General features: G+C 40.7%; 1 protein-coding gene across 18 annotated transcripts in view; it reads right to left on the bottom strand.

The window, feature by feature from the left end:
- The window catches only part of ttn.2 (titin, tandem duplicate 2), a 208,919-nt gene that overhangs the window by 136,752 nt on the left and 56,420 nt on the right, over positions 1–15,747 (bottom strand). For 14 of the 18 annotated variants that reach the window (XM_015043229.1, XM_015043240.1, XM_015043237.1 and 11 more), the window contains 21 exons: positions 15,371–15,649; positions 14,509–14,787; positions 14,122–14,409; positions 13,763–14,041; positions 12,991–13,272; positions 12,481–12,759; positions 12,120–12,398; positions 11,539–11,817; positions 11,165–11,452; positions 10,797–11,075; positions 10,279–10,560; positions 7,481–7,759; positions 7,099–7,380; positions 6,124–6,402; positions 4,864–5,151; positions 3,683–3,961; positions 2,826–3,107; positions 2,463–2,741; positions 1,634–1,921; positions 1,024–1,311; positions 629–919 (listed from right to left, as the gene is read on the bottom strand). In XM_015043229.1, the coding sequence (XP_014898715.1) occupies positions 629–919; positions 1,024–1,311; positions 1,634–1,921; positions 2,463–2,741; positions 2,826–3,107; positions 3,683–3,961; positions 4,864–5,151; positions 6,124–6,402; positions 7,099–7,380; positions 7,481–7,759; positions 10,279–10,560; positions 10,797–11,075; positions 11,165–11,452; positions 11,539–11,817; positions 12,120–12,398; positions 12,481–12,759; positions 12,991–13,272; positions 13,763–14,041; positions 14,122–14,409; positions 14,509–14,787; positions 15,371–15,649 (5,928 nt within the window). The remainder of the gene's footprint in view (positions 1–628; positions 920–1,023; positions 1,312–1,633; positions 1,922–2,462; positions 2,742–2,825; positions 3,108–3,682; positions 3,962–4,863; positions 5,152–6,123; positions 6,403–7,098; positions 7,381–7,480; positions 7,760–10,278; positions 10,561–10,796; positions 11,076–11,164; positions 11,453–11,538; positions 11,818–12,119; positions 12,399–12,480; positions 12,760–12,990; positions 13,273–13,762; positions 14,042–14,121; positions 14,410–14,508; positions 14,788–15,370; positions 15,650–15,747) is intronic. The other 4 variants (XM_015043232.1, XM_015043235.1, XM_015043246.1 and 1 more) reach the window with 4 other exon arrangements.

Here is a 15,747-nt window from a genome sequence, read left to right as displayed (position 1 = left end):
AAAAGAATAATGCTCAGCTGCAGAGCATTATTCTGCAGCTGAGCATTATCCTTCACCTAGTAAAAGTGAAGGAAATTGAAGGGGACCTGTTATGCTTCCATGAACATGTTACTATATGTCTATGGGGGAAATTATTCCTAGATAATGAGAATTTAGTTGTTTTAGGGCCTCCTGTCACTTTAAATTAAAATAACAATTGTCTTTCCAGAGCATGTAAATCCAGCAGTAAAACCAGCTGACCAAACTGGTTGGAGCTTCACTTGGGTTGCTAGGTGACTGGTGGAACTCTGCTGGGGTTGCTAGGCAACAGAAAGTTTTTGAAACAGCTCATTTTCAAGACACCAAAAACATTAGTTTATTGCCATAAAATGGCTGGGTGGTTTTTTTAAGCAATTGGGCTGTTTGTAGAAGCAGTGGAGACCCAAATGGAAGTACAAAGACATGCAAAATGAACATTTCGCATAACAGGTCTCCTTTAAAATGTATCTGAACTATTATTTCTAAGTGGAATCTAACTTCTTTTACAGCCACAGGTTGTTTTTCGTTGTATTATTTAAAAATCTTTATCGTCTTAAAGCGTTTGACACATCAGCCGATCGACTGAGTGACCTTTGAACACCAGACCCACCCAGGATGCCCACAGTGACGTCGCAGGAAGCTCTTCCAGCTTCGTTGGAGGCCTGGCAGGAGTACCTGCCGCTGTCGGTCACCTGGCTGCTCTTGATGCACAGCACCGCCACATTGCTCTTAAAGCTGATATCGTATTTGTCAGAGCTGTGGATTTCCTTGCCGTCTTTGAACCAGCTGACAGAAACGGGCTGAGAGCCGGAGACTCTGCCCTCGATTTTTACCAGTTTGCCCTCCATGTCTTCGATGTGCTCCGAGGGCTTTTTGGTGAACATCGGTGGATTTTTACGCTCTGAAACCAAGAGGGAAAAGAAACGGTGAAGAGAAGAAGTGGGTACTCACCTAAGACTTCCCCTCAGATGGGTTTGAGGGTTTTGGATGAGAAGACCAAAATACCTTTGACAGAGATGTCAGTGGAACAAGAGTCCTTCCCCATGTCATTGGAGGCATGGCAGAAGTATTTCCCTGTGTCACCTTTATCCGCCTTCAGTATGGTCAGGTGGGCGGTGTTTTCCACACAGCTGATCTTATAGTTCCCACCAGAGCGGATATCTTTATGGTCTTTGGACCATGTGACTTTGATGGGGGCGGACCCAGTCATGTGACACTCCATTTCGATGCTGTCACCCACCGTCACCTCCCGCGGTGACAACTTTCTGTCAAAGACCGGAGCGTATCTGGGTTCTGCAGACCCATGAAGGAGCAGCAAGAAGATAAAACAAGAAATCTTTAGATGGACTCCAGCTGTTTTGACACATTACTACAGCACAGAAAGGTTTCTAAACCCCTTACTCTCCACTGCACACATAGTCTTAACATCAGTAGTGTCCAAATATCTTGATTGTTTAAATGCTTTAAACAAACAAGACTCATTCTTGATCCAAGTTCATGAACTCGGCTGTATCTAATGACACCTGTAACCGTTTGTCATCAAAAGCAGAGTTAAACTAAGACCCAGAATCCTCTGCTTCCTTTGCAAACATCCTCCAGTGGGACTATAACAGACCTTGCATGGTGAGTTTGGCTCTGCAGGAAGTTGAGCCAACACTGTTGGTCGCCACGCATGTATATTCCCCAGAATGCCTCATTTCGCCATGGCCGATCTGCAGCACAGCCGTGTTGTCGTCATACAGCATAGAGAACTCGCCTCCCTGCATCAGCGGCTCGCCGTCTTTCAGCCATGACACCTCAATGGGTGATGAGCCGGCGACACGGCACTCAAAACGCACCGCCTGGCCCTCTGTCTCCTGCAGGCTGGTGATCTTTTTGGGGAAGGAAGGAGGCGTTTTGGCCTCTGGAGAAAACAGAGGAACAGTAGGTGTCAGGATTTCTCTAAATTCAGTTCTTAGGGTGAATTCACACCAGGCTGTTTAGTCCGCTTTATTCAAACTCCAGTTTGTTTGTCTAGAAATTCTGGTTCACACGGAGGTGTGAAAGCTGATCTGGACCAAAAAAGTGAACTCTGGTCCATTTAAAAAAACTACAAAAGCAGGAAGGAAACTATAGTGCAGGGCATTCTGGGTAAATAAAAACCAAAAGAAATGCAAGTTTAGTGCTAACAGGAGAAATGACAATGACAAAAGAGAAATCCTAAATCTGATGCGACTCCATTCTTTTTTACATTTTGCGTAAAAGGAAGTTGGCTCAGTGTCTTCTTCAGTGTAATTTCCTTCAGTAGTTCTTGGTGCAGTGCCACCACAGGCAAGTAGGGGAACAAGTTTTCAATTAGTTTGATTCATTTGACGCAGTGCAGTGTGAAAGAGAACCACAACAGCTGAAAATATAAGAAATATTCCGACAGTCTATGGGACTATCAGGTGTGAAAACGTCCTTACCGAGAACATTGAGTCTGCAGGTGGAGGAGGCAGAGCCGATCTTGTTCTCCGCCTTGCAGGTGTACTCCCCGATGTCAGCCTTGGTGGCTTTGCTGAGCTTCAGACTGGCGACGCCCTTTGAGTACTCCAACTTACAGCTGGAGCTGGACCGCACTTTGCCGTCAGCCTTGAACCAGGACACCTTGATCTCAGGTGTACCTGCCACCTGGCACTTCAGACACACTGCATCACCAGCGGTCACCTCCATGGGCTCCAGAGATTCAACAAAGTATGGAGGCTCTGATGACACAATGAAACATGGGAGTGAGGACTTCTGGGATTCTTCGGCAGAAGAAAATCAGTCGGATCTGAAGTAAGACTAACCCAAAATGGACACAACAGCATCACTTGTGTCCTTTCCTGCGTCGTTGGACACCTGGCAGCTGTACGTCCCTGCGGCCTCCTTGTCGTCTGTGCTGAGACACTCCAGGATGCAGGAGCTTTCCGTCGTGGTGATGTTGTATTTGTAGGAAGCAAAGATCTGCTGGCCGTCTTTGAACCAGCTCACTGTGATCTTTGGAGTTCCGGTGTACGAACACTCGAGCGTTAAAGGTTTGCCCTTCTCGACCGACACGTCTTTCAGCTTCTTAGAGAAGGCTGCCGGTTCTGACAGACACAAACAAACCATCCTTTAAAGAGGAAACTAAATCATCTCTGCTCATTCTCACACCTTCTCTATAAACTTAGAGACTAATGAGATAAACTAAACTAAAAAGCTGGCGCCACTGATGCTAAAGCGCATATTTCAATCACGTTGACATCTAAACTGTGTTATGTCACCAAAACTTTAACACAACTGAATATTTACAAAACAACCAACTAAATTAGCACTTCATAAGTTATCTGTAAGAAATAATATAGGGGAAGCTAAGGGCACAAAACCTTTTCAAAGTTAGCTAAAGCACTAAGTTAAAAGTTAGTTTAGCTAATAGTGGCCACAACTGCTGATTAGCATGCAAAAGAACCATCATCTAGACAACTCCTCATTTTTATCAGTTGAGATACAAACGTACTGGGACCTAATCCTTCCTGGTTTAGCTTCATATCTGTAAGTTATCTCTTTAGGTAACTTACAGACCTTAAGTTATCTAAACAACTATTATCACTCCAGAAGAACCGTTTCCTCTCATCCTGGTTCTAACTGGAGCTTCTATAACTGGAGGTAGAGCAGTGAAACTGACCTTTGATTGTGAGATTCACAGCACAGCTTTCTTTTCCTGCGTCGTTGATGATCTGACAGGTGTATTCTCCAGCATGGGATCGGTTCACGTTGTGAAGCTCCAGAGTCACTTGGTTGTCCTTCAGGGTGAAGCTGCAGTCCTTCCCTGGCAGCATCTCCTTGGTTCCTCTGAACCACTTCAGGGTGAGCGGCGCGCTGCCCTTCACCATGCCTGAGAAGGTCACGATGGAGCCCGGCATGGCCTCCATCGGCTGCAGCGGCACCACGAAAGACGGAGGTTCTGGGCGAGACAGAAACATCCAACAAGGTGGAGTCAGAATGTGATAGGGAAAGAAGTTAACAATTAATGTGTTAATTAATGATTGATCGATCGACTAAGTATTAATTAATTAATAAGAGGCCATTTTCTTAAAAACCTGAGACTTGTAGTGGATCAAGAGGTGAATTAAAAAACAAAAACAGTAAATTTTAACATTGTTTTGTGCTAACTGTATTAATAAGCAGAAAATTGTGATTTTCTCATATTAAACTGAAACATATTGACAAAATATAAAAAACAAGAACCTCTAAGTTTGCTCAACAGAAAAATAAAATATGGAAAGAATAAAATATGTGAAACACTTAATTCCCCCAAAACAGAGAGACGTTCATACAGAAATACCGTCTGTTGCTCTTAAAGGGACGTTAAAAGGGAATTAACTGCCTTCAAAATCAACTCTGTTTATTCTCATCATGTTTTCTCTCAACATGGTGCCATTTTTCTCATCTATGCCTCCACTTTTCTGTTGACACATCCTCACTTTTTACCAAATTTATAATTTTTTAATGAGAACTTGATGCTGCTCCATCATGCAGCTCAGCTGAATAAAGCGCTGTTAAGATGAAACTTGGTCCGGTTTTTATATTTCAAAACAGAACCGCAGAGTTCATGTTGCATCTCTCAACGGATCAGTTTGATCATTTCTATTTCCCGTTCTTACATCAACTGGCTCTGCTTAAGGATGACCAGTGGCGCCCTCTGCTGGATGGCAGCCGAGCTACAACACTAACTGAAGGTCTAAGCAGCAGTTGGAGCTAATTTTAATCTTTGGTTAATGAACAACAAATCATAAGTAGATTAATTATTTGCATTTCACTGAACAGAACCAAAACAGAAGCGCTCAGCATGAAGCAGGAACTGACCTTTGACAGCCAAAGTTGCTGAGGTTTCGCTGAAACCAGCCTTGTTGACAGCTTTGCACTTGTAAGCTCCGGAGTCAGTCAGCCTCAGGGTCGGCACTCTGAGCGTGCAGCTGTTGTCGCTGAAGGAAACCTCGCAGTTCGGCCCGCTCTGTATCTCCTCACCATCGTGGTACCATGAAATAGTAAAAGGTGGGGAGCCCGACACTTTGCACTCCATCTCTGCAGCTTCTCCTACCGTCATCTTACAGTCCTTCAGCTTCCTGGTGAACGATGGAGGAACGGTCTTATCTGTTGACAACGGAGGCAACAGTTTGTAAGAACATGCTCAGGTTTACAGCTGCAACTCAGTGAATCACAATATTATAAAAATATTTTTATTTCAGGAAGTCAGAGGTAGTCTGCCCTTGTAGGTTTTTAAGGTTTATACAATTTACAACTTTATAAAATACAAAGAATGCAAAACATATGTTTAAAAAAGCCAAGAAAAGAAGTAAAGATAAAATAAAACAACATACACCACAGCAGGTGGCAAACTAAAGGCCCGTGGGCCAAATCTGGTCCGCTAGAAGTTTTCATGTGGCCCTACACTCTAAATATAACCATTGACATTACAGTTATTTTATCAGTCAAATCACACCTGTTTTATCTGTATTGTGCCAAATAACATCAAGGTGAAAAGATGTTTCATATTTAACTTAATGAGAATCTCAATGCAGAAATGGCTTATTAATCTAGTTTCTAGTGCAAATGTCTTCATATCCTTGAAATAAGACAAAACTAACATAGAAGTAACTTTCCAGTAACATAGAGGAGCTTGTTTTAAGTAAATAATTCCTTAGTATTAATGAAAAAGTTCTAGCTCCACTGGCAGATTTTCTCACTTATAAAATGGGAAAATGTCTTATAAGTGAAAACGACTGCCGGTGGAACTAGAACTGTTTATCAATATTAAAAAATAAACTCCTAAATCTTGCTGAAAAGTCACTTATAAGTTAGTTTTGTCTTATTTCTAATGTACTGAGATATTTGCAGCTAGAAACTAGACCAAAAATAATTTGTAATATTTTATTTTTTCATTGTGTTTAATGAATCTATATAATTAGTTTCTCCTTTTGACTTGAACTCCTGAAATAAATACATTTTTGTTGATGTAGATTTTTCTTAACCTTTTTCATAATAAATCCACATTTATTAGAAACTAAAAGAAATCACACAATGTTACATATTTTCAAACCAAATTAACACAGATTCAACACCCACCTAAAACGGTGAGGTTAATTTTACTCAGGTCTTTTCCCACTTGGTTCATGACCTGGAAGGTGTATTCCCCAGAGTCCAGTTTCTCCGTAGAAAGCACGTTCAGACTGGAGATCATCTGCGAGAAGGAGATCTTGTACTTCCCGGATGTGGCCAGCTCCATGCCGTCTTTGAACCACTTGGGAACGAGCTCCGGTGTTCCGCCCACTTTGACCTCCAGGGCGGCCATGTCGCCGGCCGTCACGCTCAAAGTGTCGGGTTTATCTATGATCTTAGCTGGTTCTGGAAGTGGGAAGGAGCAGAACATGCTTTTCATCAAACATGGACAAGACATCGACTGACAGACAAGACTACGACGGTGTATTGGGGCCATTATAGATAGAAACAGAAAAGGACTAAATTTCTGCCAAAAAATTCAGAAATTTTGGGAATAATCTCAGATATTTTATAGAAAAAAAATATGAAAATTTCTGAGTTAGAAAAGTCAAACGTGCTAGAAAAAACTCTAGATCTATCTCAGAAATTTTACTATGAAAAAAGTTCAAATTTTCTAGAATAAATATGGAAATTTCTGAAGTTCAAAAGTCAGATATTTGAAAATTGAGTTGAAGTTCTAAGTTTCAAAATGTTTGACTTTTGAAGTCCAGAAATGTCCATGATTTTACTAAAAGATTTGCAAGATTAATCTCAAAATTTGTGGATTTTTTCTGGCAAGTTTCAACTTTTTAAGTTCAGAAATTTTCAAGTTTCTTCTAGAAAATTTCTGAGATTAACCTAAAAATTTCTGATTTTTTTTTTTCCCCCAGCAAATTTTTCAAATTTTGGAGCTCAGAAACTTTCTTATTTTTTCTAGAAAACTTGTGAGATTAATCTCAAAATATCTGAGTTTTTGGTGAAAATGTACTCCTTTTCTTTTCTATTTACAATACACCGTCCAACAACACTGACAGAGGAAGAGAGAATTATACGATTACAAACCTAGGACAGTCAAGTTAGCGAAACAATCCACACTCCCAGCATCATTTCTGAGTTGGCAGGTGTATCTGCCTGCCACGGTTGCATCCGCCTTAAACACAGTAAGTGCCACCTGGTTGTTCTCAAAGGTGATTTTCCTGTTGTCACTGTCCCTGAGAATGTGATCCTTGTCCTGAACCCAGGACACAGTAATGGGTTCAGAGCCTCTAACAGTGGCCATAAGGGTCACCTCCTCTCCCAGCATCACTGTCATGTTGGACAGTTTCTCCACAAATGATGGCGGCTCTGAGGACAAAAACAGCGCAGAAGGCAGAGTGAGAAAAGGTGGCAGCAGCGGAGGGAGGGGGGTAAGGTAGCCTGAAGGTCCACTACTTTCAATACTGACCTCTGAGTTTAACCGAAGTGTGGCAGGAGTCACTTCCTACACTGTTCGAAACTTTGCACTCATACTCGCCGGCGTCCGAAGGCTCTATCCCAATGACATGCAGAGTGGCTGAGCTGCCCTCGCCCACCATCTTATACTTCCTGCTCTCCATCAGAGGTTTCCTGTCTTTGAACCAGGCGACCTGGAACGGAGCGGAACCGCTCATCTCGCAGTACAAGCTCACGTCCCTACCCATCAGCCCCTCAACGGGCTGGGGTACTTTCACAAATGCAGGGGGGTCTACGAAAAGATCAGGAAACCGTTACAGAGGCAGGAGCGGGGAAAATGAATCACAACTAAAAGCTCAAAGCTGACAGCTGTAACTGGAGTTTTAGGTGATTTTGTAAAAATATGAAATCTCTGCGGTCTCACAGAGCATTGTTTGAATGAAGACATGATTAAATTCTCTAAATGTCTGGGTTATTAAATATGAATTAAATGTGGAAGCTTTGTAAACATCTAAATTGAGTTTAGAAAGTCTAACAAATATCTACATTTCGCCAAAATTAACAAGTTACATTGTGGTGAGATGATGAAATGATGCGCTTCAAAGACTTCTTTCAATATTTCATGATTAAAATTTTCACTCATTGCTTTCATCCAGATTTACCACATCTGGCTTTTTCTGGTGCAGGACTATGAAGCCTATTTCACATCAGTGATGTAAAAGTTTAATAAAATGCAACATGACCATATCCGATATATTCCCATGTAAATCAGATATGGTCCGATTTATATATGGTTCCAAAAATCAGAATTTAGCCGAAAACTGAAGAAAAATGACTGAAATTTTTATTTTATTTTATCAGCACAATTTCAACTCTGTTTAGGAATAAATCAGCTGTGATTTATATTCCTGTTGTTGAGCAGTTCTGATTGGAGGTTTAGTTCCAGGCTAAACAATCTCATGTTTTCTTTTAAAGTTTAATTCATGAATTCCAGATGTGTGATCAACTATTACCTGCCTTTTACCTTTAAAACAAGTAAAAGGTTATTTTTATTGCTATATCTTGACTAAAATGAGAGTGGAAATAACTTACACTTAGTTTCAGTCTTTGCTTTCAGGTGTTTTTTTCACATAAACAGATTTTGGTTTTGCTTCTTAGATCATTTCAGGGGTTTTTCTGACACAGAGGTGCATAGTTCATATGTTTCAGTAATTTTAAATAGGATGAAATTTTTCAGTTGATTATCTCTGTTAATTGTGATAATTTTGACCTCCAGTTACTGAAACTCAAAATGATACATAAGACCAAATTAAATGCCACTTTTAACAGATAAATAACCTTACACTGCACAGTATTTGGATTCAATAATTGGTTGGAGCTTCATTTGTTTTAATCGGTCTTATGTAATATTATAATTTTCAAAAAAACTAAATTTTGGGATTTAATTGGCTATAAATAATAAGAATAAAAAAATCCACTGTGTGCGTTTAATGAATCTATAAATGAGTTTCAAGGTTTACATATTGGAACTACGTCAGAAACAGCTCCTAAAAAAGAAAAACAAGTTGAAAATTAAATGAGATTGTTAACTTTAGTGAAGGTGAAGGTCAAAGTGTGCAGTTAGTGGAGGGAAAAACTGCTGACAGATCAGTAGAAACTTATCTGGAAATTAAAAGAAAATTGCACTGTAAAAATGCAAAAGAATAAAAAAATTTGACCCACAGTTAGTTGTTAATTGTAAATTTGCAGAAACAACACTTAATGTGTTTAAAGATAAAATGTTGGGTCCACACATAAACTCAAGAGTTTGGATGGATTAAGGTGAATTTTGCTCCAAGTTCAAAATGTAAGAAAATCACTAGCAGGTTGTTAAGGTCAACTTAGACAATTGTAACAATTAAAAGGGGGCAGCACAGTGGGGTCTTTGGAGGCCATTTTAGAGGAATTATCTTCAGTTAGTAGATTTAAGAAATCATTCAGATGGCGTGTTTACATCTTGGAGGATCAGTGTTGACTGGACCGAAGCCCAGATGATGTTAGAAGGAGTTAGGAAAATGTGTTATTATTTAGTAAAAAAACAGGGAATAAAGGGTTTGTAGGCCAATCAATAAACTTAATAACAAAAACTTACCAAATATTTTTGTTTCTATTGAAAATATCATAGTCTACTTAAAATAAAACTAAAACTAACTCAAGTAGCTTTCCAGTAAGATGTGAGCTTGTTTTAAGTAAATAATTCTTGAATATCAATAAAACGTACTAGTTCCACTGGCAGATTTGTTCACTTATAACATGGGAAAATGTTGTGTTACAAGTGAAAAAAATTTGCCAATGGAGCTGGTATTTTTTTTGATCAATATTCAATAATTATTGATTTAAAATAAGCCCCTGTATACTGCTGAGAAGTTACCGAGTCAGTTTTGTCACATTTTAAATGTAATAAGATATTTACCCTCCTAACTAGACAAAAATACTTTGCAACTTCTTGTGGTTTTGCAGTGGGGATGTAGAATGAGGTGGAATCAGATGTTTAGGAAGTAGTGTTTGTTTAGTATGTAGTTAAGTATGGGTAGAATATGAGTTATCGAGGAAATATGTTAGAATTTATTATAGTATGTTTGTTAATACGTTGTGTTTCATTTCAGAAGGTACAAGTGAAGTCAATCTGATTAATGATTAAGGTGAAGAAGAGCACTTCTGATGGTGGCTGCTCAGACTCAAGATGGAGATAAAGAGGAGTTGTTACAGATGTCAGCTTTAACCGTGAGCACCAAGTATTAGAGGCTTGTTAGACGTCCGTGGGAGGCTGACCTTTAACCGTAAGTGTGGTGCTGCAGCTCACACTGCCAGCATCATTCTGAGCTTCACAGGTGTAAACTCCGTCATCATCAAAGCTGCTGGACACCAGCTCCAGGACAGCTACCGAGTCAACAAACGAGGTCCTGTAGTTGCCCCCGTCCGAGACCTTGGTGTCGTGTTTGTACCAGGTTGTTTTCAGAGGGGCTGTGCCACGGACTTTGCACTCCAGGTGGAGTGATTCGTCCCGCTTTACAAACTTAGTGGCGGGAAGTTTCAGCACAAACTCAGGTGGTTCTGGAAGGCCAAAACACAGACAGACAATCAGCAGCTGGAAGCAAACAGAACAGACAGTAACAGAGCATACAAGCTGACAGTCATGAGCTAGCAGCGAATGCAATACAAAGACCAGACACATTTTGATGTACTACATCTGATCTGAGTGAACAGAATCACTGCACTATAAAGTAGGAAGGATGGGTTTAGCTGGAGCATGAGATGAAGAATCGATTCAGAAAATTGTGAGTCCCAACCTTTGACAGTCAAATCTGCACTGCAGCGTACAGAACCAGCATCGTTGCTGACTTGGCAAGAGTAAATTCCACTCTGAGCGACGGCCACTGAGTAGAGCTCTAAGAAGCAGGACGTTTCATCCACGCCTGTGAAGCATGTTGGCCCGGTCATGAGCTCTGTGTCGTCCTTGAACCATTTGACCGTAAAGGGCGGCGTGCCCGTAAACGTGCTTTTGAAGCGAACTGTGGCATTGGGCAGAGCCGCCTGTGACTCGGGCAGCAACACAAAGCTGGGAGGCTCTGAAGGCAAGACAATAAACCGGGTTTAAGAGGTACTCACCTTTGTTTCAGAACATTACGACCAGTCAAACTGAAGAGCAGTGTCTGACCTTTGACCCTGAGGGATCCACTACATTCACAGCTCCCAGCTGCATTGGTCAGTTTGCAAGAATACGACCCAGCATCAGGCCTCTCAAGCTGTTCGATTTCCACAGACACGGAGTTGTCCTGCTGGATCAGTTTGTGTTTGACACCACTGGAGATTTTACTCCCATCTTTCTGCCACTCCACAGAGATTGGGAGGGAACCGGATATTTTACAGCAAATCTGAACAAATGAGCCCAGAATCTCCTGCATTTCTACCAGTGGTTTGATGAAGCTTGGAGGAATTACTTGCTCTGTCACCAAAAGAGGAGTAAGAAGGTCAATATGATGAATCAGTGTGTAGCTGATGTAGCTCATTAGTCGGGATGGTCGCACCAACCTAATACGACCAGTTTAACTTTGCAGGAGCAGCTGCTGATGTGGTTTGACACCTCAAACACATACTCTCCTTCATCTGCTTTCTGCGCTCCCTGAATCTTTAGGCTGCTGATGCTGTTCTCAAAGACAAGCTTGTGCTGCCTTATGGACTGAAGCTCCTTGCTATCTTTCATCCATCTCACCTTGAGCTCAGGTGAGCCTTTCACCTTACAGTCCAGACTGACTGGATCTCCGACTGTTACCTTGATTTCCTCAGGCTTCTCTAAGATCTGAGGGGGTTCTACAACGCAGAGCAAAGTCAGGATTAAATCGATTCCTTGCTTTAATATTCACTCACCAACCACTTTATAGGTACATCTTTTCTATTGCATAATATGATATGATGCATTTAGGATTATATCATGTCAATATGGACCAAAATCTCAGAGGAATATTTCAGGCACCTTGTTGAATAAATGGGATGAAGAATTAGGATATTTCTGAGAACAAAGGACCCAACCCGGTGCTAGCAAGGTGTACATAATGAAATGGCTTTGTAAGTGTGAAAAGTATGGAGTAAGGATTGTTGGTTGAGCAGATTACCTTGAACTGTGAGAGTGCCGAAGCATTTATCTTGCCCAGCCTCGTTTATCACCTGGCAGCTGTATCTGCCTGAATGAGACGCTTCACAGGCAGAAATCCTGAGAGTCGCCACATTGTTTTCAAAAGTTCTCTCAATCCTTGGATCCTCCAAAATCCAGCTCTCATCTTTCTGCCATTGGACAGAAAGAGTTGGAGAACCCACAACAACACACTGAAACTGTGCCAGTTTACCCAGGACCGTAACACTGTCCTCAATCCTCCTGGTAAAGGTTGGAGGTTCTATTGGAAAAAATAATGTGAAGTTAGCGGTTTTCACTTCACAAACTAAAAATAGGGGACTTTTACATCTAAAGAAACCAACCTTTGAGGCTTAGAGTTGTTTTACAAGTGCAGGTCCCAACCTCATTAGCTACAGTACACTGATATTCACCCACATCTACACCGTCACATCTGTGGATCTCTAGGGTCAAAGTGTCATTTATCTGGGAAAAGCCATGTTTTGCACTGGGCTTGATCTCTTTTCCATCTTTGTGCCAGGTTATCTCAAATGGACCTGTTCCGGCAATCTGGCACTCAAAAGATGCCGTTGAACCCTTCACAACATCAGCTGGAGAAAGTTCTTTAATAAAAGTTGGTGGTTCTGAGACGAAAGAAGAAAAACTGTCATATAACTTTACCTCAAGAGGTAATTCTCTAGTAAATATTTGATGCTATACATGTGTTTAACCACAGAATTGTAGTGAGTTAGGTCCATTAGGTCATTTAGCTTCAAAGAGACATCTACTAAATAGAGCATGAAAAACTCTCTACCAATTTAACTTTAAGGATAATTTCCTAGTGTTTGGATTCTCGACTCTCCAGTCCAACAAACCTTTCACTTTGAGCTCCATGCTGCAGCTCTCACTGCCAGCCTCATTGCGAGCCTCACAGTAGAAAAGACCCCCGTCTTTAGCTTCAGCCCCGCAAACCTCCAGAGTAGCCACAGAGTTTACAAAGGCCATCTTGAAGCGATCACTGGCGCTGATCTCAGAGCCCTCCTTGAACCAATACATGTCTATTTCAGGTGTGCCGGTCACCTGGCACTCAAACACTTTGCTTTGCCCGGGACGCACTACGGACACACGGTCCGGTGTCCGAGTGAACTTAGGAGGCTCTGAGAAGTAAAATAAAAAGCCAAATGAGCTGAGGTATAAATAATCTTTAGAAACTATCATGATGCGTACAGCTGGGGCTTAAAATGTGAGATATGAGAATTTTCTCTTGAGCTACTTTCAAATGGTTTAGACCTCTGGTTCTCAAACTGTGGTATGTGCATGATTTGTGGTATTTGAATTGGATTAAAAGCTTTCAGAAGAAATGTTGGTTTTAATCAATTCTGAGGTAAATATGAATGTAGTAACTGTTATGTAAACAGACATCAGCTATTTAATTGATGTGTTTAATGACCATAACTGCTAACAGCAAGTTTGTCAATATTTACTTAGTTGATACTTGTTATAAAATTATTGAGAACCACTGGTCTAGACTTAATGAGTAAAGCATCACTATTCAGAACAAGCAACTACATAAAAACAATTACAATCTGTAAACAAATTAAAATGTGTATCTGCAGGAGATTCAAATATAAAGTTACGACAGAGAACCTTTGACGAACAGCGTTGCTTGGCAGGAAGTGGATCCCACATCATTCTGAATTTCACACACATAGTCTCCAGAATCTGAGCTCTTAGCAAAGAAAAGCTCCAGTGAACTGGATGTGTTGTCTTTAATCACAGAGCAATCAGCACTTGATAAAATCTCTTTCTTGTTTTTAAACCATTTGATGTTCAGTGGGGGTGTGCCACAGAGCAGTACATTAAACTGGACCTTTGATCCAGGTAACACATTCATGGATTCAGGCTTTTCAAGAATGCATGGTGGTTCTGAAACAGAGAAGCAATTCACTGCTTGTGAAGAAAATCCTTAGTTAACAATAAAACTAGACAAATCAACCATTTCAGACCTTTTACGAACAAGATTCCTGAGCACTGGACTGTCCCTGCTTTGTTTTTGGCGATGCATGTATAACTTCCACCATTTTTAAGGTGAAGATCAGAGATTTCCAGGCAAGCAACATTCTCAAAGAATGTACATTTATGTCTATCATCAGCCTGAATCTCCTTCTCGTCTTTGTACCATTGGACAGTAATCGGCAGGGAGCCTGACACAAGGCATTCCAGATGAGCGAATGATCCTTTAATACCTTCTGTTTGCTTCAGTTTTCTCGTAAAGGATGGAGGAATTATTTGATCTGACATGAATAACATAAAAACAAGGGTTACAAGTTGCAAATTCGGATGAAAACAAGCAAAGTTTACTTTAATGTTACCCGTGCACATTAAGCACTGACCAAGAACGGTGAGCGTGGCCTCGCAAGAACTTTGTCCAACGTCATTAGAAATCTCAAAGGTGAATTCACCACTGTCAGTTTTCTCAGTTTTGAGAATCTTGAGCACAGAGCTGGTGTCTGTGGTCTGTACTTTAAATCTCTGGCCTGAGGTCAGCTCCTTGCCGGCCCTAAGCCATTTGGCCTTCAGTGGTTTTGTACCAGAGAACCTGACCCCCAGTGTGGCCGGATCCCCCTGAGTCACACTGATGGACTTAGCCTCTTCTGTGATCTTAGCTGGTTCTGATACATCAAGAAGAATTATTTTAAAGAGAAAATTAACATTTCAGGAGAAGCATCTGGTTCTTGTTTACTTGCAGTCATTCATATCGGTTCAATCCCAATCTGTTCCCTTCTAACAAACACTTGGACATACCTAATCTAGCCGGGTTGTGTAGATGTCTATTTTTTTTTTCCAATAAGCAGTGGTTGATGGTTGAAACCAATGCTAAATGCTAACATTTTGTATGTTGAGATGGTTTTTGGAGATCTGATCAATAGCTGTTAGGGCAATTACCTAAAGGAGAACTGTATAACAAATACTGACATCTAGTGGTCAAGTTAAAAAGAATATGAATTATATGGATCTGGATATAAACTGGACTTGTTTGTGTTGCAAATTGCCTTGACATGAAGTTTGTAGTGGACTGTTGCTATATAAAAAAATCAGAAATGAGTTATTGCTACACTTTGCAACTTCAGGTTAAATGTGAAGACACTGGCTGTTTCAGTGAAACCTCTTGCTTGTTATTTTATTCAAATATGAATGACTAAGATTATAACTACAAAATGAGAGCGCAAACCAAAAGTAAAAGGTTTAACCAACCTTTGACTGTCAGAACAGCAGAGCATGTCTGGCTACCAGCCTGATTCTGTGCCTGGCAGGAATATTTTCCTCCATGTTTGTTGTGCAATCCGTTAATGTGCAGCAGGGCAGCCTTGTTCTCATATGAAATGTTAACATTTTCAGCTTCTTTGAGCTCATGGTTGTCCTTTAGCCAGGTCACAGTAATGGGCTCAGAGCCCTTCAGTGTGCATTGGAGAGAAACATCACTGCCCACCAATGAACTGACATTTTCAAGCTTTTTAACAAAAGACGGTGGTTCTATAAGTCAAAGATGGACATTATGAAAATCTCAAGATATCACATATATCAAGTCTGAAAGTCTTTGACTATAGATTAAAGTTTTGGACAAAATATAG

This window comes from Poecilia latipinna, unplaced genomic scaffold (assembly GCF_001443285.1).
Source record: "Poecilia latipinna isolate Pla-1442-1.1 unplaced genomic scaffold, P_latipinna-1.0 Scaffold622, whole genome shotgun sequence".
Classification (NCBI taxonomy): domain Eukaryota; kingdom Metazoa; phylum Chordata; class Actinopteri; order Cyprinodontiformes; family Poeciliidae; genus Poecilia; species Poecilia latipinna.
The sequence above is the reverse complement of the archived record's forward strand: the minus strand, read 5'-3'. Positions and strand labels throughout refer to the sequence as shown.